Source organism: Eublepharis macularius, chromosome 5, assembly GCF_028583425.1.
Source record: "Eublepharis macularius isolate TG4126 chromosome 5, MPM_Emac_v1.0, whole genome shotgun sequence".
Classification (NCBI taxonomy): domain Eukaryota; kingdom Metazoa; phylum Chordata; class Lepidosauria; order Squamata; family Eublepharidae; genus Eublepharis; species Eublepharis macularius.
In genome coordinates this window covers 27236154-27263279 of record NC_072794.1, presented here as the reverse complement: position 1 = coordinate 27263279, position 27126 = coordinate 27236154, and the positions used below count along the sequence as shown (strand labels likewise).

The following is a 27126-nucleotide window of genomic DNA, read 5'->3' as shown; positions in this document are numbered from 1 at the left end:
TCCAAGTTCAGAGGCAGTATTCATCTAAATACCAGGAACAGGAACCACAATCAAACCAAGGTTTGCTAATCTTCCCATAGGTTCATTTCCAGATTTTCATATATTAATGAACTGTAACTTTTCCCTTTTATACTACCATCAATAGGTAGCACATTGGAGCAGAACAAATGAACAGCAAAATTGTTGAATTCCCCTAGATAAATACAAACCTTTTAACAATAACAGTCTTGGTTCTTTTCTCCAAAGTTGCTGAGCCGAAAGGACAAAACTACCTTTGACAAGCTGGAATACGTAATGAGTAAAGAAGACAATTATAAACGGCTTAGAAACTATATTAGCAGCTTGAAGATGACTCCTTGTATTCCTTATTTAGGTAAGACCAAAAAAAAATACATTACAAATGTATTACATTACAAATGTATTAATACCTGCGCAGTTGGCCATCTTCTTGTCAATTCTGGTGCTTAAGGGTGCGCTTGTGAAACACCTTGTGTTCTCAAAAGATTCTTACATAAATTATGATCTGATTCACACAGAACCTTCTCATACTTTTTTCAGACTGGACCAGTTTTCAGAGTAGTTTAAATTAACGTGTTGCGGCTGGTCATGTTAATGGTCTTGCCATGTGTCCAAATTTGCCAGCTCACTTTAAATAGTCGGTGCCTAAAAAGTTAGCTGTGTGGTTGCAGGTACAAATTCCTGTGTGTTAGCCATGTCAGCTTGTTGCCACAAAACACAAAAGGAGGCTTGTTTAGCAGCTTAAAAGACTGACTTATTGTGGCTAGAGCCTGCTTCAACAGATGCATGAAGTGATACCTCAGCCATAAAATTTGTGACATTTCTATGCAAAAAAGTGCTCATGATAAGCATCCTGACAATTCACACAACAGCTGTAACTAGTAATAATACACTCCGAGATTTCATTTTTTGCATTTGATGGTGAGCTCTATAAAGTTTATGTTAAGTCTGTTCGTTTTTAAGATGCTATACGAGCACATTCTGTTTATACTTATTAGTGTACTTATTGCCAAATACAAATCAAAATCAGTTTGACAAAGTATGGCTGAAGTTTCTTAAAGTCTATGAACTATAGCCTGAGCTGTAACTTGGCAATTCCTTGGAAGAAATGTGTTGCTCGTATATTATTAATTTGAAAATGATTAAAATAGCTATTTGAGGGCAATCTGGCTGCTATTTGTTATAGTAATAACAATTTAAAGAACAGTGACTTAGAACATGACACACACCCCAATGAATAACTTGTTCATTTTTTCTGTTTTCTTCTAAAGCACAGAGGCAATGTAGTTCATACTAAAGTTACTGCCCTGTGGAAGAAAAACTACAGGGGAAATTCCAATACCATGACCTTATTTTATGTTGTCTTACATGCTTTTTTCTAGGGGTAAAGGATCTGTTTAAGTACCAAAGATACTCATGCAGCTTTGTCAGATTAATGTGCATGATGAGTTATATTTTCTATTCATTGGCCAGCATCCAGGGAGGCGCATATATATATTTATGCACAAACAGGGCATTTGCATGTGTTGATTTTTTTCTCCTTTTGTATAGGAGGCCACCTGTCTTGCCAAAATCTCAAGAAGAGATTTTTTTTCTGGGTTCCTCAGAATTTACCTAGTATGGCCTCATTAGCCAGCCAGTGATTGTGGTCACCGGTAACCCTCTGTCTTCAGGCTGATTTTTCTCTTGCTCTGTGCAAGACTCTCAAGTTCTTAGTGGTGGTATGGTGGAGCATTCATCTTAATAGGAGCTTCTTGTTATAATATCTTATTATTGTTCACAGTGGTTTCTGCCAGTCACTTATGTCACATTCAAAAAGAGTCCAGTAGCACCTTTAAGGCTAACCAATTTTATTGTAACATAAGCTTTCGAGAATCAAGTTCTTAATACTAATAGACACTAAAGTAAGAGATTGAAGAATTGCACTTTAGGGTTAGGCCAGGCGAACGTTTCTGGGGTGCTTCACCCTCTGCTCTTCAGCAGCCTTTGTATGTAGGAGGCAACCACTGCTGCTTTTGAAACAAAGTAGCTAGTTAACAGCCACATAAATTCTATAAAGCTCTGGCAAAGTAAGGGGGGAAATTTTGTATTTATCTGTTTTTTTGGAATTCTTTACTTTCCCTGACTGCTGGAAATAAGGTTTAACGAGACGAAAGGACCCAAATTAAAATACGCAATTCAGATTCATGTTGGCCTTTTCAGTCACCTGTAACCATTCAGCTTTCAAAACTTTAGATTGATAGGCTGTGATCCCCAGACCTCTCTCTAGCCTAGCGCCTTACTGTCTGCTGCAGAGCCGTAGAGGGAAAAGGCAGCCATGGCAAACATTTCCTTCATATGGAAGAATTAAGTGAGTAGGAACCACTTCCCAGTAACAGGTTGGCAGCCTGGAGAACCAAACACAGTAGGATCTAATTATTTTTCCTGCAAACAAAGGGAAACTTGTAAGCAATCCTGTAGTTGTAGCCTAATAGTTAAGAGGAAATGAATTACAGCAACAGTCCATCAAGCAATTAATGTTGAAGACTGACAGCTGTGTAAACTGAAGTAGAGACCTCCCTTCTAGGAAATATGACAGACAAAATTGTTGTGACTACATGTGATCTACATTTTTTGAGTTTTTAAATTTTAGTTAAAAGCAGAAAATACACTAACATGATCAATGATACCAGTTAATCTATAATGTTGAAAAACATTCATAAGGTTGTATATTGTCTTGAAAGTTGCTATGGCAGTACACAAGTATCCATCTTTCAATAAAGTTATCAGCTCAGTTGCTGATGATGCTCATCCTTCTGCAGTATGGTAGATTTTCCTAACCATGCTGTAATAAAAGGTGAGGTTGCTAGTGCATGGATATATAGATTCACTCAGCTGTGTTCAATTCAAAAACTATTTCCTCATCTCCTTTCTCCGTCTTATATTTTATATAGCCATAGACTATTGCCATGGGATCTGCAGGTTATTTCTAGTAATATAAATAAATAATTCTAACATTTTCCTTTTTCAGCCTGTCCTCCAGCACAATATTGGGTAAACTTGATTTTGATGTAACATGTTTTGTTGTCTGTGGCTAATACTATCTTTGTGTTTCCACTCCAGCAGTGCTGCCAGTGTAACTGCTTGATAATCAATATATCTAATTCTCAACATGGTCCTATCAGTGGATATTTAAATCTGGAGACTGGGGCCATGAACAGACAAGCCATATCTTTTCTACAAACCTGAGAAACGCCCATGGTTTGCAGAAAAATTTAAGGAATGAATGCCTTCAGTGGCCATTGTTAGGCAACCACAACTGTATTTCCAGCCTTCAAGTGCTGGTTTTTGCCAGTAAAAGGCGGTAGGGGGGCAGCGTGGGGGGGGCAGGGTCATTTCCGGGGCTGTTTTGGCCTTTAAGGGAGGACTCATCAGGGCCAGGCCTGGCAGCAAGTGCTGGGTGACTTGCTACCAAGTGACATAAATTAGTCACTCAGGCCCAGCTACTTGCTGTTTTTCAATAGTAGCCACCCACAGTAGCCAGTGTGGTATAGTGGTTAAGAGTTTCAGACTAAGATCTAGCAGGCACAGGTTTGAATTCCCACTCCTCCATGGAAGCTATCATAGAAGATTTTAATATTTTCAGCTCCACCTCCCCTGCCATCCTGTTTTGAATCTGCCTTTCCTATGTATGTTAATCTTAAGGGTGGGTGGAAGAGTTTTTCCTCCTATCCAAACGAATGGGAGGAGTATTAGGGACACTGCATGGTAGAGAAATGGTTAAAATCTACAAAGTAATGGTGCTGGGGTCAGGGGAAAAGTTTGATACCCAGCTGTTTACAGCTGCGCTTGAACTTGGGTTAGATATTGCTAGGGTTCTCCTATGCCAGTGATGTGACCAAATAGGCATCAGTAGAGAAAGTCTCATGGCTGCTTTTGTGACACTGATTTAAATGCCTGCAGAGCATAGCTAGCACTTATCCTGCAAATGCATCCACATGTCTCAAAACTATTTTATTTGTTTATTTGCTTTGTTTATACCCTGCCTTTTCCCAGTGGGGACCCAGAGTGGCTTGCATAATTCTCTCCTCTATTTTATCCTCACGGCAACCCTGTGAGGTAGGTTAGACAGAGAATGTGTGACTGGCCCAAGGTCACCTCACAAGCCTCCATAGCATGGTGAGAATTCAAACTCACGTCTCTAGATCCTAGTCCAATACTGTAACCGTTGGCTAACTATGATATGCCTGAGTAGTCCCTAGCAGCTTTGAAAAGTGTCTGGAGTGCATATGCCACAGGGCAACTTGGCTCAGAGCTTGGAGAGACCTGGCTTGCCCCATCCTTCATTTGGGTGGTCCATGTTGAGGTGCTGGGTGGAGGCAGCCCCAGAATCCGACCATACCAGCTCTGTTGAGTTTTTAGTATCATGAAACATTTGAAGCATATCAACTTGTCTCAATACATCTGAAGTCATTTTACTATTTTAATACAAGGATCCCTAACATGGCATTCATGGGCCTGCCAACAACACTTGTCCTAGAACCTGCCAAATGTTTTTTAGAAACTGAGAGGGCCAAGTGGGGCTTTTTGGCCAGCATGGGCTTCTGATTGGCCATTAGAGATCTGATGGTGCAGATTTTTATAAAATACTTCAGTAGTAGCTGTCTGTACAGGATGAGGATCTGTGGCAGATTTTAACATTAAATCATTGTTTAGGATGTTTTGACACAGTTGGCCTGAGGTTGCTTTTAGTTTTTTGTATAAAGCTGCAAACCTACATTTTCCCCTACTGTTCTAGCTAACAATTTTCAGCTTTGAAAGAGTGTATCATGTGAATCAATGGCTTTATACCTAGAATAAATTTAAGACCAAAGAGTTCTCTGAGAGTTCTCAGAGGTGTGTAACATCACATCTTTAGAGAAAATGAAATAGATGGCTCAGTACAGTCATAAAACACTCATGTAATGTCTGTATCAGATAGCCATACGCTAAAACCCCTGAATCTCTCAATTCTGGGTTGTGCTTAAACTCTTATATTTTCTGAAAAGACTTGGAAAGAATTTTAGAAGATGCATTTCATTTTTAAATGCAGGCTAGATAGAAGAAGGGGTGACATGTTTGCTTTTGAAATAATCTCATTTGCATATTCTAGTGTTTTCTTTATAATTGTTATTCATGTTTATTGATTCAAGGATAACTAGTGATTTTAGATAAATACAACATTGGGTGATCATTAAATAAAATTTGGATTTTTCTTCCGTTAGAAGACTACTACCTGTACAGAATGATCATTGAAGAGAGTGATCGTTTTTATATAGCTTTGTGGTTTGCTGGTGAATGTGTTGTTTTAAAACAGTCCAAGATACTCAGTCCAAGATACTTTTGGTTTCCATGTGCTTGTTTTAAGCAATGCCCTTCTCCTCCTCCATGGTTGGGCAAAACTCCATAACAGATCTTCACTGCTTGTTAAGCTGTGTGTGCGCAGGAAAATATTTTAAACAACATGTTCATTTTAAAAGGCAACTTGTTAAACAGAACTGCCTGGAACATTGAGAAGTTACTGTTCAAAGTACGCATGCCCCCTCTTCCTCTTGTGGCAGCCACTTTGTCATTGAGCCTACAATTTTGTGTCAGAATTCTGAAAGTGTCTGCAGGCTTAAAATAGGTAAGGACCTCTGTTCAAATAAATCCTGTTTTGTGTATTTTAAAATCAATTCATTCCATTAGATTTACTATAGTCCACAGTTCAGTGTCATGATTAAGGAGGGGCATAGGGTGGGGAGTTGTCTTTTTCTTCCTTGGGGATTACAGTATTTTTGCTTTATCCCATATCCTGGAAAATGTTTATAAATTTGATAATTTCCTTTACTCTATTTACTAGTGAATCGTACAATGTACCTATTTAGATAATTTATATGCCACCTTGCCAAAGACTTGCTCGTGGCAACTTACAGCTAAAACAATAAAACAAAACTGAACAAGCCATTAAAAAACAAGTGTCTATAAACATAATACTCTCTTGGAAACAACTCTCAGCTTCCTCGCTGAATTATGTGAGACAAAAGTACCCCTGAGCTTTAAAGATACTATTTTTCATTTTCCATCTTCTGTTTTTATGGGTGCTCCTTGCAAAATAGCAAAACCACTCTTCTCCTTTTTTATCAGTTTAACGTTCTACTTCCTTTTAATGGGAAAATTTAAACTTAACATTATATGGAATTATATTGTTTCCCCATAATATAAAAGTACTATAGCTTTACATTCCAGAAAACCAGAAATTATGATAAAAGTAGGAGAAAATAACTTTTAAAAGCATACTATTTGTTCTTTTGTCCTTCCAGTGGTGGCCATGTTCCTGATTTTTGATGTCCAGGTTAATGTTCTGCCTTTTATGAAATCCAGCATTTGTATAGCTTCTCCAGTATTGTGCCAACATTTTTTCATCTAAAATGATAGTTTAAATAGTATGCCCTAGCTATAATAGATGTTTTCTTGAAACATGAGAAAATGTAAAATCACTTCACCTCTTTTGAATGTCCACTTGAAGGTCAGCTAACACTTCAATCTTTTCCCCCTGTGTAATTGAGTTTCCATTCCAAATTTTATGTAAGATTGCTGCCTTGACTTGCAAGCTAATAAATCTTATATACATTTTTCATCAGTTTGTTTCTGTTGGCAAAGCTAGAGTTAATCCAAAATGCAAATTCTATCCTCACCTCACAGCCAGAGTTCTTAAAAGAGCAAGCCAAGTAAATCTTGTGACTTAAGTTATTGGTTTCCTAGCTTCAAAACCTAATAACTCCACACTTGCTCTTCATTTCCTTAAATCCCCTTTTTAGCAGGTGTTGTGCTTTAGATATTTCTTGTGCTGCCCCGTTCCAGCTTTCTAGATCTTTTCTCTTTATTTTTCTTCACAGACCTGTACTGTATTCTGAGCTTCTTATACATTCATTTCATAACCTTTACAATTTCTGTTGAAGTGAGATATTTTTGTTTGTAGGGGTTTTTTTTCAAAATTTTGAAGTCGAATTTCCAAGTTGAATTCTTTCCCATAACAGTTCCTCATGATTAGTTTCTCCTTAGGCTTTCTTGATTAATCTTTCCATACGTTCTTGGTGGTTTTTTAAGTGTTCTAATATTTTCAAGACTGAATCCCAGAAGCTCCTTCCTCTTTTTCCTTATTTGCTTTTGTATCCCCTTTCCTGTGACCCACCATAAAAGAAGCAGTTTTTCTCCATTTACACTGATTATTCATGTATATACTTCAGGTTTCCTAAATGCCTGTATTTAACATATACTTGTTCATCTGAAATATAAACTATATCCTCCAATATAAAGTTACACGTACCATTACTGTTGTTTATTTCTTCAAACTACTCTTCCTCAAGACACATAAATTAATCAAAGAAAGATATATAAGTAACCTACATCAATATTCTCTGCTCTTTGTTTATCCAAGTAATAATTATCTTGTTGTCTTGTGAAATTAACATTTCAGTCCTCTACAATTTACAAATTACAACCATATAAAGCTAAACCTTCTATAAATCTCATATCTCATGTGTTATATAGGTTCATTCAACTTATAGCTTATGTTATATCAAAAAGTTAAAGTTATTAGCAATTCAGTTTACAGAGTTCAAATTCATTTATACTTGTCTTCTAATAAGAGCAGTGACACTGATAATGCATTAAGTAAGCTCATTAATAGATAACTAGATTAAATGAAGATTAAATATGTAGATTCTTAGTACTTTAGTCTACGTTAAACATAACTTATGCAAAAAGGAAAGGGGAAACACAATGAGTGAGAGGGATTAAAGAAAGTGTGCTTTGTTAGATAAATTCAGTTTTAGTCTCTAAAGTGAATAGTTGGTTGAGAGTATTAGTTGGTTAACTCAAAGTTCAGTTCATTTTTCATCTATTTCCAAAGGAATCCATGGTCAAAGGAAAGTTGGGGGAAAACATTCTTACCCTGCTTACACAAATCTTATGATAATTTTTTAAACATCTGGTGGAAAAGTATAGTTCCCATGCGCTCCAAATTAGCAAGAACCATTATTGCAAACAAAGATGCTTGCCTAACAACTCTTGGTGTCCTCTGGCCTTTAAGAGAAGTGCCTCTTCGTGGGACATCTGTGGATCCTCCTCTGCTCTCATGATCCCCTGCTGGTACTAGTTTCAGGTTGGTAGTGATGTTCGTCTGCAGTAGAGCAGCAGGATTTGAGTTCAGTGGCACCTTAGAGACCAACAAGATTTTCAAGGTATAAGCTTTTGAAAATCAAAGCTCCCTTCTTCAGATAGGAGGAGGAGAGGAGATTCCTGGGGCTTTATATCCCAGTCAGGAGGATGAAGCAAAGAAGGGAGACAGGATGTAAAGATACAGTACAGCTTGATCAGAACAGAAATTATCATCTGTAGTGAGATAAGAATCCTATATCTCTATTCAGCCCAAGGGCTTATTTAATGTTGTATAATATTTAAGAGTATGAGCTAATGAAATGGAAATCCCCTGGGACAATTCAGCCATGAACTTGGCGTATAGGCCCCATCAGCTCTGCTTTGACCTCCCCGCACCACCGCATCTGTAACATAGGGCTAATGATACTAGCTTGCTTCATAATGAAGTTGAAACAGTTTACTTGAGAGTAGAGATGGGCATGAACCGAAATACGAACCGAAGTTTGTGACAAACCAGGCTGGTTCATGGCTCGTGAACCGGCAGTTCGTCAGAGCCCATTTCTGACAAACCACCACGAACTTTAGGCTGGTTCGTTTGGTTTGGTTTTTTTGGTTCATCATTGCAGACAGCCTGGTGCCGATCAATGTTTCCTAGGCAACGGGATGAAGTTCCTGCAGACCTTCTGCTGACCCGGAAGTGGCTTTCTGATGACCTGGAAGTGACGATTTGCTAACCTGGATGTGACGTTTTCATGAACCAAACAAACCGGTTTGTGAACTGGGGCAGGTTCATGAAAGTTCATGGTTCTTGAAATGCAACGAACCAGGAATCACACGGTTCGGTTTTTTTCGGTTCATGCTCATCTCTACTTGAGAGTGAATGTCATGGACTTTGAGCACTTAACGAAAAGAACTTTTAAAATAATTATTTAATTAGCATTAAGATGTAAGCATGATTCCCCACTCCAGTGCAGCAGGATTTATGTTTTGAGTCAGCTAGGCAGTGCAACAGTAACCAGTGGTTGTCAGATTGAAATAATAATGCTTTATTTGATGTAAAATATGTTTGCAGAACTAGATCTTCTCTCCAGTTCTTTGTCTGTTGCCATTGTGCGTCTGTTTCACTGGAAATAATCTTTGAAATAAAAACTTAAGTTCATTTTCATAGATTTAAAACTATTTATCTGTACACTAGCACACAATACCAGTTTCACAAACTTAAGTTTCAAAGGTCAACCATTCTGCATCCATGATTTCACTGTAGTCTATAGAACTGATAGGTTTTGCTGCTGCTGTTAAAGCCCATACATCTAATATTAACAGATTTAAATGCAGCCTCCTGCTTGCTTTGTGAGCTATTCAGACTTGTATAATTAACACACGGAATATCACAGACATACTGAAAAGAATATTTCGTAGGCCCTGCCCTTTGTAAGGTTAAACTGTGCAAAACAACATGAAACACAGTATCTGCCTGAAGTTTGATCACAAGAGTTTGTTTTGAGAGTTCCTCAGTCAATGGGTCTGATCATCATCTGAACTGCTTTTAGTGAGTATGAGCCACCTCTGTATTCAGCCCAAAAAATTCCATCTTGGTGCTTGCTTCTGTAATGTCCTCCTCTGTACCACACTCCATTGAGATTAGAATGAGCACAAGCATTGTACCACCAACCTCCTTTATGAAAGTGGGCACAGTTTCCTATGGGGAGAAACAACATTCAGTGAAATGTCACAGCACAGGCAAGCAAGCAGTTTTAATGATCTTTGTATTTGGAAACAAACAAAAAATCTTTGCAAAATGATTTCCATATTTATGGCGTATTATGAAGCATACCACTTCTTCCGCTCAGACTCTGGAGACGTGGCTAATAAAAATGTTCCTGCCTTCTGGTAGAATCCCTCCTCCCATCTTTGTCAGAATAATCCATTTTTTTGCTGCTTATTTCCTTCTACCCACCACCACACAAAGCGGCTTGCATTCTCCTCTCCTCTTTTGTCCTCATGACCACCCTGGGAAGCTGAGACTGTACGACTGGCACAAGGTCTCCCAAGAAGCTTCCATTGCCGAGTTGGAATCTGAACCTGAGTCTTTCAGTGTGGTATTCTAACTGCTACACTGTACTGGCCTGTAGTGAGCCTAGCAAACATTTTCTGTTTACTCTCCTCCAGATTATCTGATTAACAAACAATAACATCTTTATAAATGACTTGAATAAGGGTTAGAGGGGATGCTCATTAAATCCTCAGATGATACTAAATTGGGAGGGGTAGCAAATACAGAAGAAGACAGAATCAAGATTCCGGCTTGACAGTCTGGAAAACTGGGCTAAACAAAATGAATTTCAACAGAGATAAATGCTGTATTTAGATAGGAAAAAATCAAAGGCATAATTATAGAATAGGGGAGCCTTGACTTGGCAGTAGTACATGTGAAAAGGATCTTAGTAGATCATACACTGAACATGAGTCAGCAGTGTGATGCAATAGCTAAAAAGGCAAATGCGATCTTGGGCTGCATCAACAGATCGCACAAAGTGATGCTCTGGCAGACATCACTTGGAGAATCATGTTCAATTTTGGACACCACAGTTTAAGAAGGATGTTAACAAGCTGGAATATGTCCAAAGGAGGGCAACAAATATGGTGAGCGGTTTGGAGGCCAAGTCCTATGAGGAAAGATTGAAAGAGCTGAGTACATTTAGCCTGGAGAGAGGAGGCGACTGAGAGGTGGTCTGATAGCCTTCTAGTATTTGAAGAGCTGTCACACAGAGGATAGAGCAGAGTTGTTTTCTGTTGCTTCTGCGGGTTGGACTAGAACCAACAGCTTAAAATTAAATCGAGATTTTTTTGGCTAAACATTAAGAAGAAGTTCCAGACAGAGTGGTTCCTTAGTGGAACAGGCTTCCTTGAGAGGTGGTGGGCTCTCTTTCTTTGGAAGTTTTTAAGAAGGGACTAGATAGCCGTCAGGTAGCAATGATGATTCTGTGACTCAATATGAATGTATGTAGATCTGGAGAGGGAGGGCATGAAGGGATGAGCTGGTGCTAGGCTCTCGTGGCCCTTTCTTATATGCCCAGGGTAATGCTGATTGACACTTTGGGGTCAGGAAATTTTTTTCCTCCAGCCAGATTGGCTTGGGAACCTGGAGGTTTTTTGGCCTTCTCTAGGTATAGAGCAGTGCTCACTGGGGGAGTGAGGGGGGAGAGGTAGCAGTGAATTTCCTGCACTTTGTAGGGGGTTGGACCTTTGGAACCCCAGTTTTATGTTTCTACATCCCAGACAGCCTGATGAAATGGCAGCGCAAGCATGGAAGAGGAAGTCCACATTCTAGACCAGTCAAGTGGGTTTCTCACAAGTGTGTCTGTAGACTGTAAGAAAGAGGCAGGCGCTTCCTGAAGCACTTTGGAGGCAGTCTGCTGTGCAGAATTGGAAGTATCCCTTTTTCCATATGACCAAGGAGGGAAATTTTCAAAAGAGGTGATTTTGGGACCAAAACCCATGTTAGTGAGGCCTTTTCCCTGGGTAAGTTTTCAATCATTGCTGGCCTAGATCTTCAGAGTCCTGGAGTACTCAGCTGATGCCCAGAAAAATAACAAGGGCCAGAGCACTCAAAATTAAAGAAAGCCAAGTAAGTTTTCCTAAAGGAAGGGATTCAGAGGAGGTTATCCCTCTCCCACGGTCTGAAGGCAAGTATGTCATAGTACAGGCTGACAACACCACAGACAAAGCCTGCTCTACCAAATAGTGGGCACTGCTCCCGAGTCTTGTTCAAGGGTAAATATGGTATAATGGGCTGAAACCTCCCTCCAGCTCCTAGTGATGGCACACATTCAGGGTGTGTGCTCTAGGCAAAATAGCTCAGTATAAAAACGATTGGGTGAATGGTATCTCATGAAGAACATTTTACAGGCCATCATGAGCAGGTTTGGATCCTCTCATCATGGTGTGAATGTTAGGATATTTCCACTCTCCATGTTTCCATTAAGAAAATGTTTTTTTTTTAAACTTCCAAGTCCGGAACAAAGTCTTCTGCCTAGCACCTTTAAAAGGCCAGAGATTATTCTGGTGAACAGTCTCTAGGACACACTCTTTCCTTTCACTATTTTCACTTGGATCTGTGAAAGGTTTTCAGGATCTACTGTAGATTAACATGGTTTCAGATGCTCTGAATCCTTATTTATAGACTTGCAGCTTATTGTTCAGGCTGCCCAAATCCACCACGAACTAATAGATTAGGTAGCACATTCAATTTTCTTGCCCATCTCAGAAATGGCCTGCGCTAGAAGGAATTGCAGGGCCACTGCTACCATGTTAACACAATCTTCAGGGAACTCTGAGACCTTTAGCACCTTCACTGCAGGAAATGGGCATATAGGCAGAGGTCTTTTTTTAAAAAAAATCCCGTCTCCACTATGCTCGCTTGGGATGAGAAACAGCAACTGTCCCACATTCTTCCCCAACAGTGGTCTGCTGTTCAAAGGGCAGGGTGGGAAGAATCAGGTATCTCTCACCCATGTTTTAACCACAGGGCTCTTATCAAGTGTAGCTTGAGCTCTAGGTTAGTCCCTCTCTCCTGACCCTGCTTTCTTGCTTATTTGCAGTTGTTCCTTCCACTTCAGGTATAGATTTATTGGCACCAAGTCCAGGTTTTCACAAAACCATACATTATATGTTGAACTGGAAGGGAGAAATACAGAAAGTTACGGAGAGTGGGGCAAGGTCAGTAGCAGAATTCCAGAGTCTGGTAGGAGTAGTTGCCTGTTTAAAGATGTCCCCCTCCTACTGAAGAGACAAAACACACTAAGTTCCATGTGATGCGGAAATTTAAAAGCATGAAGGAGGTACTTTGAAACTATAATTAGTTTAACAGGATGGCTTACATTTCTGAGATGGAGAATCAAGCCTGTGCACCTGCACCCTCCCCTGGTATGTAATATATGGTACAAGGTGTACGTGTGGGGGGTGGGGGGCGGGGGTCATTCAGTTCTCACGTTTTTATCCTTTTTTTTTTTTTGAGGCAAAGTATTCCATGAGCATGTTAACAGGACTTTGTATCATATATTACATTGTTCATATGGGAGAAAGTGTCATATGCAAATCAGTTTTGAAAGCTTATGGAGAATTATAAATGATATGATGTATGCCAGAGGCTTCATTGTCGCTAAGGTGTAGAAACTTGATTAACTTAAGAGTATGGCAACCACAATAATTTTGCAGTACCGATCTTCCAAAATTAATGCTGTAATAACTGAATTAATTTGAATCTTAGCACAATTCTGTCTGTAGTTAACAACATAATCTGTGCAATCATGTCTTTAAGCCCTAGATTGTTCTTTAAAATTTGTAGATTGTAAAACAAAGTTGCCGAAATACGATTTTACAATAGAATTGTGGTTATATTTTACAATAGAATTGTGGTTTAAAAAAACCAAAACTGTTAGACATCACCTCTTGGCTAATCAAAAAAACTTATTACATGAAATTAACATAGTTTTACCATGGGGTAAAATAACCTATTGATTGCATATAGTTTGTATGGATCATGACATTAATTTGTATACAAGCCTACATTGCCCTTATTGAATAGTAAGGAGGGATTTTTTTAATAATCATACTTTCCGGTTCTTAATTGGAACTGTTTCCTTGGCATATTTTCAGAAAAGTGCCCTTAGCAAAGAACAGTATCCCCTACCTGTGTACATGTCTCTGTCTCGATCCAGTGTTGTAAACTGTTTCCCATTGTGCCAAATCATGGAGTCACCAGCGTTCCCCTGATAGGTGCCAAGACGTAATCTGTAGAATTCACTTTCTGGCTCCAAGCGGAAACTACTGTATTCTGCATAGACTTTCTTATTAGACCAGTCTTCTAATTCAATTAGAAGTCTATAATTGTCCTGATTGCTAAGCAAAAAAATATTTTCCAGTCCCAGCCAGTATTCTCCAGCAACATTTCCAAATCCTTTCTGTCAAAACAAACAATAATGTGATTAGATTGCCTTTCATTTAATAGAAAACTGTATATCTGTTACACTTTTATACTCTTGGAATAAACTTAATATTTTACCCTTGAGTACAATCACCTGATGGGGGTGCTTACAGGTAGAAACATGGTATTCATCTCTTTCTCCCTCCCCTCGCAAACATCTAGAGAGCATCTACCTAGTGTCAGAATACACTCTGCTGGATCCTGCAAAGTACAAGGATGTTTATTAAGCAGGTATTTCCTGCTTCCTCTGATCCTTGAGACCTCCAAAATATGAATATTGGTGGTCGTGCAACCCATGTGGACGAAAAGCCAGAGAGATCTATAGTGAGGATGGGAAGTTAGGTGAAATTACCCTTCCTTTTCAGTCAGTGATGGGGCTTCCCACAGGCCACATGGCTTTTTATTTACAAGGGTCTGCAACCTTCAGCACCAACTTTTAGGAGGTCTTGGGGTTGCTGGTGGGAATGATGAGACAGATTGGCATTTCTGAATGCCATTCTGCTTGTGCATCATAGGACCCAGCCCTCTGAGTTTCCCTTCCCAACTACACATCATTGACTGGCAGGGGAATTTGTGAGCCCAATCTTAGGATGGCAACCTCATTTGTTCATATAATGCTGTTTTTAAGTGCCTCAGAGAATTTAGATCCAGAGGAGTTAGCCGTGTTAGTCTGTAGTAGCAAAATAAAAAAGAGTCCAGTAGCACCTTTAAGACTAACCAATTTTATCGTAGCATAAGCTTTCGAAAATCACGTTCTCTTTGTCAGATGCATGGAGGGCAGAAGAAAACTGGTCAAATATAGAGGAGGGGAGGGGGGGAGGAGGAGAGGGGGGATGTAAACAACTCCTTTGATATGGAGATGCAGACAGCTCCTTTTGGTGTGGGGATCAGTTTGCTTGTGTAAAGGTTCAAAGGAGTTTGCCGTGTGCTAATCTTCATATGGATTGGTGCTTGATGTGCTAATCTAGCTTTTCTAGGAGGTTCTTTTGCATATGGATTGGTGCTTGATGTGCTAATCTTCATATGGATTGGTGCTTGATGTGCTAATCTAGCACCATCAAGCCCCAATCCATATGCAAAAGAACCTCCTCAGGATACAGTGAAGCCTCCCACCATTAGCATTCCACACCCTGGGAAACTCTTACAGGATGACTCAGCTCAACCCCACCCCTCCTGAGTAGATACAAATGACCTGCCAACATCTTTTCCACACTGTGACACTGAGAGATCTCTGTCTTTTGGTGCTACACCTCTGTGGCACCTGGCGTGGGCTTTTGAGGACCACAGTTCTCTTTGTCAGATGCATCTGGCGGGGAGGACTGTGGCTATCGAAGGCTTGTGCTGCAGTGGAATTGGATAGTCTAGGGGTGCTGCTGAACTCTTTGATTTTGCTACTACAGACTAACACGGCAAACTCCTTTGAACCTTTACACAAGCAAACTGATCCCCACACCAAAAGGAGCTGTCTGCATCTCCATATCAAAGGAGTTGTTTACATCCCCCCTCTCTTCCTCCCCCCCTCCCCTCCCCTCTCCTCCTCTATATTTGACCAGTTTCCTTCTGCCCTCCATGCATCTGACGAAGAGAACGTGATTCTCGAAAGCTTATGCTACAATAAAATTGGTTAGTCTTAAAGGTGCTACTGGACTCTTTTTTATTCAGAGAATTTAAAAGAATTGTTTGATTGAAGGCTCACAGTCTTCAGTGTTGCTGTGATGAGATGATGATGTGTGGATAGAATGGGAGGTTAGAATATGCAATTTGCAAAGCACAACACCTTCATAGACAACCATTGTTACAAGCTGATGGGTTTGACATAAAAACTCTAAACCAGCCATGGGGGAACAGCTCACTTCAGAAATTCATTTAGTTATGCTGTATATGAGCAGAGGTCATGTTAATTCTGCCTTAGGTGTATGGCACACTGTAATTCATTATCTCCTAGATTTAAAAAAAAAATCTACCTTGTAATTGTCCCAGTTTGTGAAGAAGTTTACAGAACCATCTGTTCTTTTCTGTATAACTGTCCAACCCCCAGGATCAAGGCTGTTTTCACACCATAATTGCATTGGTCCGTTGCTGTTTTCGGGCTTGATCATATAAATCCCACTGCTGGAATAGCCAGCTTGTTTGGCTTGTTGACAGTCTTTAAATGGACCTTTTGAAAGGGGGAAAATTACACTTTTGAAAAAAATGACTGTTGTGATATTATTTGAATTGGCAAACACTATATATCTTGGTTAAATGCTGATGCTGTAAAAGTGACTATTGTAAGAATATAAAAATGCCCTGCGGGATCAAATCAGTGATCTGTTTAGTTCAGCATCCTGTTTCACATGCTGGCCAACTAATTTCCTTGGAAAGGCAGGGAGCAGGGCATAGGGCCCTGATGTTGTCTGGTAGGACTGCCTCTGACATTGCTGAGTTATGACATTGCAAAATAAAACATAACATCTTTATGCTACTGTCTTCTTACAGCAAACAGAACTTCGATTTTAGCAAAGATTAACTGAACATTGGAAAACTTAAGTTACATGAACAAGCTTATAGTCAATTACAATCTTACACATTTTCTAAGCAAGAGACATAGCTTTCTTTTAAGGGTCAACAATAAAGAGGAAGCACATATTGTCAGGTGCTTACCTGTCATACCCAGCAACACCCTGAGGTTATTCTTTGACTGGACTGCAAATGTTACCTTGTCTTTCGGACCCGCGATGTGAAACTATGCAAGGGAGGTGTTTGTTTCTGCGGTTACCTGTATGCTCCTGTGAACTGCACTAGGGTCCTCTCTCCTTAGTCAGAGAAGACACACCTGCACAGACACCACGACCTTGAAAATTCCATACATCAGTTCTGCTGTTTTCCCACTTAGATGCTTTCCCGCTGAGCTTAGCTGACCGTTAGACTAGGGGGAAGGATTTTAGAATTTACCCGCACTTTAGAAGCCTGTATAAGTTTGATTCTTGCATGTGAACTTTATTCCTGGCAAAGATAAGAGTAAGCGCATGATACTAGTAGCTTTTCAATAAAGTTCTTTTACTGCCTGCAGTGAAGTCTTTTGAGAGTTGCTTGGCAGATCCTTACAGATTGCCAGGAATCACTTGTCCTCGGATCTGAACAACCACAGAATCCTGACACCCGTGCCAGGGCAGCCAAAGGGGACAAGGATACCAGTGCTGCAGAGAGAACTGAGTTAAAACTTGAAGACCCTGGAAACATGCGTGGACCCAGTGCGTGTGTATTGGTTGAAGCTGGAGCATGGCTCTGGACCAGTCTTCCCCGATGGGATGCCGGCTACAGAGACAGGCTGGAACACACTCCACCGGGATGGACCCCTCGTGTGGCATCGGCCAGGAGGGAGATCAAAATTCGGGATCGTTGGTGGAGCTGACTGTACAGACAGAGTCTATTCCTGGGGGAAGGACTCCTCAAGAGGGAGAAGGAAGAGTACGAGGAGCCAAAGCGGATGGGAGTTGTTGGGAGCGACCTTTGCTGATGTGATGTAAGAGCTTTGGGCTGAGATGGGGGAGTTGAGGTGCAACAAGCACACCTTCAAGGACAAAATCAAAAAGAGTCCATTTAAGACTAACCAACTTTATTGTAGCATAAGCTTTTGAGAATCACAGTTCTCTTCGTCAGATACAAGGACCTTCAAGGACAATATCCAAGATATGATGTGGGCTGCCTTTCAACCCAATCAGCTGAGAGACCAAGGTGGCTGGCCAGATCAAGCCACCAACCACATTAGGACCAGCAGCCTATCCCTCCTCCAGATGATCAAGGGGGCCAAGCACTGTCACGGCAACCAGACCAACGTGTTTGCTCAGATGGAGCTCCGGCCAGGCTGGTTCAGGGGCCTCAACCTCAACAGCCACTGGGGCTACACAAGCTAGAAGCCCATTTTGATGGAGACCCTGAGGAATTGGGGTACTGACCAGTGCATGTGGCAGAGTTTTTCAGGGAATGGGGCCCCACCTTCCCAGATAAAGCCAGCCGGGTGAGTTACCTGGGTTCCCGGCTGGGGGGAGTGTGACTCTCTATGCTGCCAGAGCCCCGGAACTCCGAATTGTGAGGGCCTTTATGCACACACTCAGAGAGCAGTACGAGAACCTCCTCGAGGAAGAGAGGGTGCAAACCAAGCTGAAGCTTGTAAGGTAGGGAAACCGCTCGATGCGAGAGTTTGTGGCAAAGTTCCGGACATATGCGGCCAAAGTGCGAGACTGAGTTGGTGAATATTGAGTTCTTCCACGCCAGTTTGAACCCAGACTTGGTGGCCAAGGTCATGGTCCAAGACAACCCGCACACCCTGTTGGGGTGGATCCAGCTGGCATGCAAGATTGAAAATAGGGTGTAGGTCATGAAACTGCTCCATCTCCAATATCAAACAGGCCAACGGTGAGGAACTGCAGAGTACAGAGGGGGAGACAAGCCATGTCCAAAAGGTCCAGCCCCTCGAGCTGAAGAGGAGAGGAGAATGAAACAAGGACTGTTCCTAAAGTGTGGGGGTGCTGGCCACTTGGTTGCGAATACCCCAGCGTGAAGAAGCCTCTCCTCAAGAGAAAGACGGGACCCAAGTGAGGCTTGTCTGGCCACCTGAAGCAAGGAAGCGGCGGCAGGAGCGAGTGGAGGACCCATGAGTTCAGGGGATAGCACACCATCCAGCAGTGAGGGAGAAGAGGCACAGCCGGCAGGAAACAGCAGTGACCTGCTGTGAAGGGCACCAGCCAGCAGGTCTGAGAGGAGCCAGTGCCACCTTTGGTGAGGCCAAAAGGAACTTTATTTTTTCTCTCTATCACCCTAGTGCACCCGTGACAAGGGACCCCGTCACGGTTTGAGCCTTGATTGAGTCTGGGTGCAGTCAAGATTTGATCATCCCTGCCCTAGTCATGGGACTAGGACTCGACCTGAGAGGCTGCCAGAGCCTCTCAGGATTGAACAAATGAACTGGACCCCCTGCACTTATTAGACTGAGTTGACCCCAGTGGGGATGGGGAGTCACTGAGAGGAGAGAGCTTTTGTAGGAAGCTCTACTGCAAAATTCTCTACGGTGCTGGGAGTCCGCTGGCTCTATGGCCATGACCTATACATACAGTGGAAGGTAGGTCGATTGTGTTTCCCGGCTGAGGATGGTCAGAGGCATGTGTGGAACCCAAGGTGGGGTGCCATCCCCCCTCCCATACCTGAAACTGTGCCTCACAAGGGAGGAAATGGGGGAAATCCCCCGAGATCTAAGTACCAAGGTCTTGGAGTACCAAGATCTAAGCTGGGTCTTTGAGGAAGGGGAGGCTGATGAGCTCCCCACCACCACCTCACAGAGCCACAGACTGCACCATTGAACTGATCCCCAGACAAGACCTTCACCAGGCTTATGTGCTCCATGGGCAGAGCTGAATGGGCAGAGTTTCGCAAGATCATTGAAAAAACCTGGTGAGGGACTTCATTTAGCCTGCAAACTCCCCCCACACTGCTCCAGTATTGTTTCTCAAGAAGGATGGGGGCCTTGCGGCTGTACACTGATTACAGATGAATCAGTGCAGTTTCCATGTCAAATGCCTACCCTTTTCCCCTCATTAGAAATTTGCTTGAGATGGGGCTAAAGGGAAAATCTTTACAAAACTGGATTTAAGAGATGTTTATTTCTGAGTGTGCATTAGGGAAGGGGATGAATGGAAGACAGCTTGTAGTGCATTAGGGAGGCAGATGAATGGAAGACAGCTTTCTGGGACATTATGCCATTTGGCCTCCAAGGGGCGCCTGGGGTCTCCGTGAACCTGATTAACAAAGTTTTGCATAAATACCTGTACAAAGGAGTGGTTGTTTATCTTGATGATATTCTGATTTATTCTGATAACTATGACTCACATGTGAAGTTGGTACAGGAGGTTCTGAGTACTCTTTATGAGAACAAACTATATGCCAAATTGTCTAAGAGTGATTTCCACAAGAAGGAATTGGACTTTCTGGGCTACTGAGTCTCCTGGAGGGGACTGGGAATGGACCCCGCCAAAATCCAAGACATTCTGGGGTGGGAGGCTCCTAAAACAAGACGCCAATTGCAGTCATTCTTGGGCTTTGCCAATTTCTACAGGCTGTTCATTAAGAACTTTCCCCAGGCAGCACTGCCGTTGACTGATTTGTTAAAAACTAAGGGGAAGGGGCCAGACGGGATGAAGCTGAGTGCTAATCTAGCTTGGATCTATGATTGCCAGCAGGCGTTTGAAAGATTAAAAACACTAAGCCTGTTCTGTGCCATCCAGATGAGAATAAAAAATTCATTGTACAAGTAGATGCCAGTGACACCGCAATGGGAGGGGTGATTTTACAAGAAGGCTTGGAGGGAAAGCTGCACCCCTGTGCTTATGCCTCCCGGAAATTCTCAAAGGCGGAGAGGCACTTGTCGGTGTGGGGAAAAGAGGCAGCAGCCATCAAACTGTCACTTTCCACCTGGCAACACTGGCTATAAAGGGCAAAGGTACCTTTTGAGGTGTTGACGGATCATAAACATCTAGAAGTCGTCCAATCACCCCAAAGGTTGGATGCAAAACAGCTCCAGTGGGCAGAGTTCTTTTCGAAGTTCTAATTCACACTCAAGCATCTCTCATTATAGACACTATGTTCACACCAGCCCAGCTGGGTGGAGCAGTGATAACACAGCAGCAAGTGTGCAAACTCCTTTCAACCCCTCCCAACCCCTGACTGGAGAAAGTCAAAGCAGAACTGGAAAGGAAGGGGGAAGAGGTTTTGTGGGAACCTCTTTTGAAGGGGGAGAACAGATGCTGGTATAGAAATGGCAGGTATGTACCAGACGCCCTTCATGGGGAGGTGTTGAAAAAGTGTCATGATGACAAACTGGCCGGACATTTTGGGTTTGTAAAGACCTTGCATTTAGCCCAAAGGCAATTCTGGTGGCTGGGAACGAGGCAAGACATCTCCCAATATGTGACTACGTGTCAAGTCTGCTTCATGGGGAAGAAGCGGGGAGGGAAACCCCTGGGACTGCTACAACCACTGGAAACCCCCACCTCCTCGACCCTGATCTACAACCTCAATGGATTTTATCACTGACCTCTCCCCTAGTAAAGTAAAAACTGTGATTCTAGTGGTGGAGGAATTGTTATCAAAGCAAGCCCACTTTATACCCTGCTGTAAGCTCCCTACGGCAAGAAAACTGGCTAACCTCTTCATGCAGAACATTGTGCGTTCTTTCCCAAATAAAATAATTTCTGACTGTGGGAGCCAGTTTGTTGCCAACTTCTGGCAGGAGCTTATGAAAGTAACGGGAATTGAGCAAGGGCTTAGCTCGGTGTACCATCCTGAGACTGATGGACAAATGGAATGCACAAATCAGATACTAGAACAGTTCCTGAGATGCTATATTTATTATCAACAAGGTGACTGGGTTGACTTTCTGCCCTATGCGGAATATTGCTACAACAACAGTGTACACAGCTCCATTGGAGCATCACCATTTCAGGTGATCCAGGGTTTTGAAGGAAAGCCAATGCCACTGCTGGGAACGGACGCAAAGGTGAAGAGGGGAGACTTGAAAGACTGATGGACTAAAATAGTAACCCAGTCGGACCTTGTAAAACAAATTCTGGAAAAAGTCAAACTGGATTACAAAGAAAAAGCTGATAAGAAATGCTCCCCTCACCCCCCAGGACTTGAAACCAGGTGATGCCATCTGTGAGTCAACAAAGAACTTAAAGAGGGTGCAGCCGAGTAAAAAACTGGGTTAGAAATACCTGGGACCCTTCAAAGTGACTCGTTTGATTAATGATGTGTCAGCTGAGCTTGAGTTACCCAAAAATCTAAGACATGTGCACCCTGTTTTTCACTTTAGCCTTCTCAAGAAAGACCCTGGACCAGATAAATGGCACCCGGAACCAGTGGACCCGCCTCCTATTATGATAGAGGGGCAACCACACCAGGAGGTCGAACAGATCTTGGACTCCAAATGGAAGCAGGGGGTACTGTACTACCTGATTTAATTGAAACATTCAATTAAACATTCAAAAGGCCATGCTGAATGGATTAAATCAACTGTGTTAGAGTTAACAAATTGATTCAGGCTTTTCATAAAAAATACCCGGAAAAGCCAGGGGAAGGTTGAGTTGGGGGGGGGCAGGATGTCAGGTGCTTAGCATCACCTATCATACCCAGCAATACCCTGCTGTTACGATTGTAGTCTAAGGCTTTATGTCATGGTTATGGTTAAATGCTGACATTATTCTTTGACTGGACTGCAATTGTTACTTGCCTTGATTTCGAATCTGCAATGTAAAACTATGCAAGGGAGGTGTTTGTTCCTACTGTTACCCATATGCTCCTTTGAACTGCACCAGGGCCCTCTCTCTTTAGTCTGAGAAAAGGCACCTGCACAGACACCACGACCTTGAAAATTCCATGTATCAGTTGTGTTTTCCCGCTTAGATGTTTTCCTGCTGAGCTTAGCTGACCGTTAGACTAGGGGGAGGGATTTTAGAATTTGCCCATGCTTTAGAAGCCTATATATGTTTGATTCTTGCATGTGAACATTATTCCTAGCAAAGATGGATTAAGCTCATGATACTAGCAGCTTTTCAAGAAAGTTTTTTTACTGCCTGCAGTGAAGTCTTTTGAGAATTGCTTGGCAGATCCTTACACATATTGCACTAGTATAGTCTAGTGGCTAATGGTACGAGGTTAGACTTCCCTCAAGGAATACATGAAATTTGTGTTAGTCAATTCACAGTCTCTCAAGCTTTTATTTCCCAACCAGGCAAAGCGTAAGGAAAATTCCTTCTTCCGCTGGCTGCTCCAATCATTTTCTCCCCTCTGGCATCTTTCCAAGTCAGAGGGGAAAGAATGGCTGGGATGCATATGTACAAAGACTATTCCACTAATATTTGCTGGCCCAGATGTCTGTACTCTGGTATATGTTCTTTTCATTTGGGAAATTGGGGGTGGGGGGCAGAGAAAATGGTTGCCAGACCCAGTTTTAAAGGCTTACGTGTCAATTGGAATTACTGTGGGGGGGTGGGGTTTGTAGTTGGCTTCACGTAATGTTTGGAGTGCTGCCGTTCGTTAAATCCTTTTGCCCCTTCATTTGAGCTATTAGTAGTCCTCCTGAATATGCAAGTATGTGTGTGTTCTGAGTAGAGGTGGGCATGAACAGGAAAAAAACAAACACGATGTGGGGAACCTCCTTCCCTTCAAAGTCTCCCTCCTTCCAGCTGGCTGGAGGGGTGGGGGAGACTTTGTCAGGAAACCCCTGACAATCGGCTGAGTCAGGGGTGAAGTGCCCCTCTCTCTGCTGCTGTGCAGCAGCAGGGAGAAGGGCATTTCACCCCGGCAGGCTGCATTCAGGGGTTTCCCTGACAAGCAGCTGAGTGAGGGATTTAAATGTCCCTCTTCCTGCACTGGGAAGGGAAATTTAAACCCCGGCAGGCTGCAATCAGCCCTTGTCAGGGTTTTCCCTAACAAGTGGCTGAGTCGGGGGTGAAGTGTCCCTGGGCTTAGATATTACTCCACATGAGTCCCAAAACTGTAGGAATAAACTTTGCTGAGGAGAACCAGGAATACCAGCGATTGCCAATGCTTCTGCTGTCTGACAGGGGGATCTGATCCATTGTATAGCATTCATACCTGTTAACTACATCACTATAAACCTTGTTGAAATGGTATGACTCCTTGGTTTTATCTTTGGTTCTCTGTTGGCTCCCCACCATCAGGCTGTCACCAAGTCACGTTGCTTCTGTCTTTGCTGCTTTGCAAATATATGTCCCTCTCTACCCCATCAGTAAGAACTCTGCTTTGTGCTGTGGTCATTGCTCCTTACTGACTACCATAGTCTTTTCACTGGCACTGCACTAATTTCTTCCTTTTCACTTTTATCCTGTGCTCAGCTGTCAAAATTTCTTGTATTTCTCCTTGTGCAGCACTCCTCCTGAAACTACTATGCTGTATTCCTGTCTGCTCCTGGATTAAGTGCCAAGTCCTCGTTCTCACCTTCAGAGCCTCCAGTTACTTTCCTACTATCTCTCTGCTGTTATATTCCAGTACATCCCTACACATGCTCTTCCCTCCTCCACTATCTTCAGCCATCCAAAGTTCTCCTGCTCCCTCAGATAACTCTCTCCTTTCTTGTTTGATGTCCATGGATCTAGAGCTGCCTCTTAAGACACCTACTTTATACTGGCTCTTTTCTTTCCTTATAATCTGTAAACTGATGTTATATAAATAATATGTTGCCTGATAAACTACTCCAAGAAAACCTCACATGACTACTTAGTAAGATATGCAGATAATTTAACATGTTTCAGATTGGGATACCTAGATAAATGATGATCTTGTAATAGATGTAACTTATATTAGTTTAAACATCTCACAAACATACAACAGAGGAAAAAATATAAAGATAATTGTGGTTAATTGTTTTAAACTAATCCATGTTTAATGGATGTTTAATGTTGGTTAATTTGGGGAGCATGAGTGTGTTTCATACTGGTGGATAATGTTTCTGCTCAGTTTAGGAAGAATGTTCCATCTTGAGTAGCAATATAGCATGCATATACATGATTGATATTTATATTATGCCTTCTGTCTATCCTGTTTCAGCAAGCTTTGAAAGGATGTTGCCTGTTGGATTTTCCTTTGCATACTATGGAATATGGATTACTACATTGTTTATTACACTTAGGTTCTGTATGTGATTGCATTGAAGCCAATTCAGGCAAAGGCCTGGTACACCAGAGTTTGCAGGTGTTTGCCATAGTAAGTGTGTAAAATGTGAAAGACATGTATGGTGATATATGGTTACGGTAGAAGTATTGCTTTGTTACTGTGTGTCTAGACAGCACTTTAACAATTAGCTGTGTTCTCTTTTTGGTACACATAATTAAGTTCCCATGACATCTTGCATTTCATTTGCGCTGCAGCTTGCTATTTTTTCAAACCTCTACTAAAATAGCGTCTTTGTATCAGCAGCTGTTTGTTCACAGTGTTTTGAATAAAACGCGTTCCTCCTTTTGGATGCTAGTTAAAATTGCCCAGCTGTGACAAAAGGCAAGGAAGCACGTTTCACTGTGTAACAATATAATATGCAAGAAATGTTTCACAAATAACAGAAATAGATGAAGTGCAGATTTTAGAAGTCATAAAGACCTTTAAATACATTCCAGATGCACTATAATCTTAACACTCTGGGAAATCTTTTGAAGTATCTACAGTCCCCAGGTTGCTCTTTCCGGTTGCTGGAAAGATCCAAGACTATATTGAATGAAACAAGATTGTAAAGCTGTGTGTGCATGTCCGTGTGTATGTATAGTGCTGTCAAATCACAGCTGACAAATGGTGACCCCATAGGGCAGTGATGGCGAACCTTTTTGAGCCCAAGTGCCCAAGCTGCAACACAAAAACCAACTTATTTATTTCAAAGTGCCAGCACTGCAATTAAACCTGAATACTGAGGTTTTAGTTAAGAAAAAACAACTCATACAGTTGTCCCAACTAATTAACATCTCTTGCTCGCTCGCTCAAGAGCCATGACTGAAAGTAAAGCAAGTTAAATCAAAGCAGTTTGCCCTTCTTTAGACCAGCAGCCCTGCTTGCACTCTCTCTCTCTCTCTCTCTCTCTCTCTCTCTCTCTCTCTCTCTCTCTCTCTCTCTCTCACTCACTCACTCAAGAGCCACGACTGAAAGTAAAGCAAGTTAAATCAAAGCAGCTTACTCTTCTTTAGAAAGCCAGCCCCAGCAGCCTCGCTGCTACCTCCACTTCCTGCTGCTAAAGAGACGAGCAGCAGGGAGGCAGCCTTGAGGAAAAGGAATCACGTGGGCAGGGCCAAAACCCATGTGATCTCTGCTCAGAGCTACTGGAACGCCGTGCGTTCCCCCTCCAAATGAGCCCTGGACCTAGCGATCGGCGACTTGGCTCACGTGCCCACAGAGTAGGCTCTGTGTGCCAGCTGTGGCACACGTGCCATAGGTTCGCCATTGCTGCCATGGGGTTTTCAGGGCAAGAGATGAACGGAAGTCTCTGCATAGCAACCTTAAACTTCCTTGGCGATTGCCTGTCCAAGTACTAACCAGGGCCAACGCTCTTTAGCTTCCAGATCTGACAAGGTTGGGCTATCCTGGGCTGTCCAGGTCAGGGCATTGTAAAATGAGAATAGTGTAAATAATAATAGTCTCTCTCCCAAACTTTCTAGTCATGGAAGAAGGGCTGTGGTTTTGTGGTAGAGCATCTGCTTGGCATGCAGAAGGTCCCAAACTCATTCTATGGCAACTCCAGTTAAAAGGGTCAGGTAGTGGGTGATATGAAAGACCTCTGCTTGGGATCCTGGAGTGCTGCTGCCAGAGTACTGACCAGTGGACTCAGTCTGTATAAGGCAGTTTCATGTGTTCCTATAGGCTGTCTTCATCTGTTGGCTTGCATGGTTATTAAAGCACTTTTGGCCTGCTACTCCTCATAGAACCTTGTTTTTTAAAATAGCAGCTAACAGCTTATGAGAACAGCAGGCAAGTATATAACTTACATTAACGTCAATTTCCAATTTTCTTACTTTTGGAATTACTGCCAGTTGGCTCCATACTTAATCTGCATTAGTCACAGAGAATTTCTGGTCTTCGCAACTGGCTATAGTTCTATTCCCAAAGCTTATAGTTGCTAAATAATTAGTCTTGGCCTTTAAAATCTACTTTTTTATGAATACAGGAAAATAAACTTGAAAATACAATCATATTGTGTACGCTAAGCAATACTTCCTAGAATCATCTGCAGAGTCCAGGTAAGCTATGTGGTTGGAGGAATTCTTGTGTATATCATAAATGTATCCTGCTCAAGCTACCATGTGTTGAATGTGAGGAAATGGCCTAACATGTTGGACTGAGACCTACATTACTCAAGGTGCCATTGGAAAGTGGATTGAGATGCCTGAAAGGGTGAAGCGGGCAGCGTAGATGGGTGGATGACATTTTTA

The 27126-nt window shown here is 42.0% G+C and overlaps 2 protein-coding genes across 2 annotated transcripts in view; one reads left to right on the top strand and one right to left on the bottom strand.

The window, feature by feature from the left end:
• Nucleotides 1-27126, top strand: part of RALGPS2 (Ral GEF with PH domain and SH3 binding motif 2) — a 129486-nt gene that overhangs the window by 48141 nt on the left and 54219 nt on the right. Inside the window, exon 7 of the mRNA XM_054979565.1 lies at nucleotides 247-373. Coding sequence (XP_054835540.1) covers nucleotides 247-373 — 127 coding nt within the window. The remainder of the gene's footprint in view (nucleotides 1-246; nucleotides 374-27126) is intronic.
• ANGPTL1 (angiopoietin like 1) overlaps nucleotides 9201-27126 on the bottom strand; it is a 30741-nt gene continuing 12815 nt past the window's right edge. The window contains exons 3-5 of the mRNA XM_054979566.1: nucleotides 16129-16322; nucleotides 13871-14141; nucleotides 9201-9877 (exon numbers count right to left, since the gene is read on the bottom strand). Of these exons, the coding sequence (XP_054835541.1) occupies nucleotides 9690-9877; nucleotides 13871-14141; nucleotides 16129-16322 (653 nt within the window). The 3' untranslated portion in view covers nucleotides 9201-9689. The remainder of the gene's footprint in view (nucleotides 9878-13870; nucleotides 14142-16128; nucleotides 16323-27126) is intronic.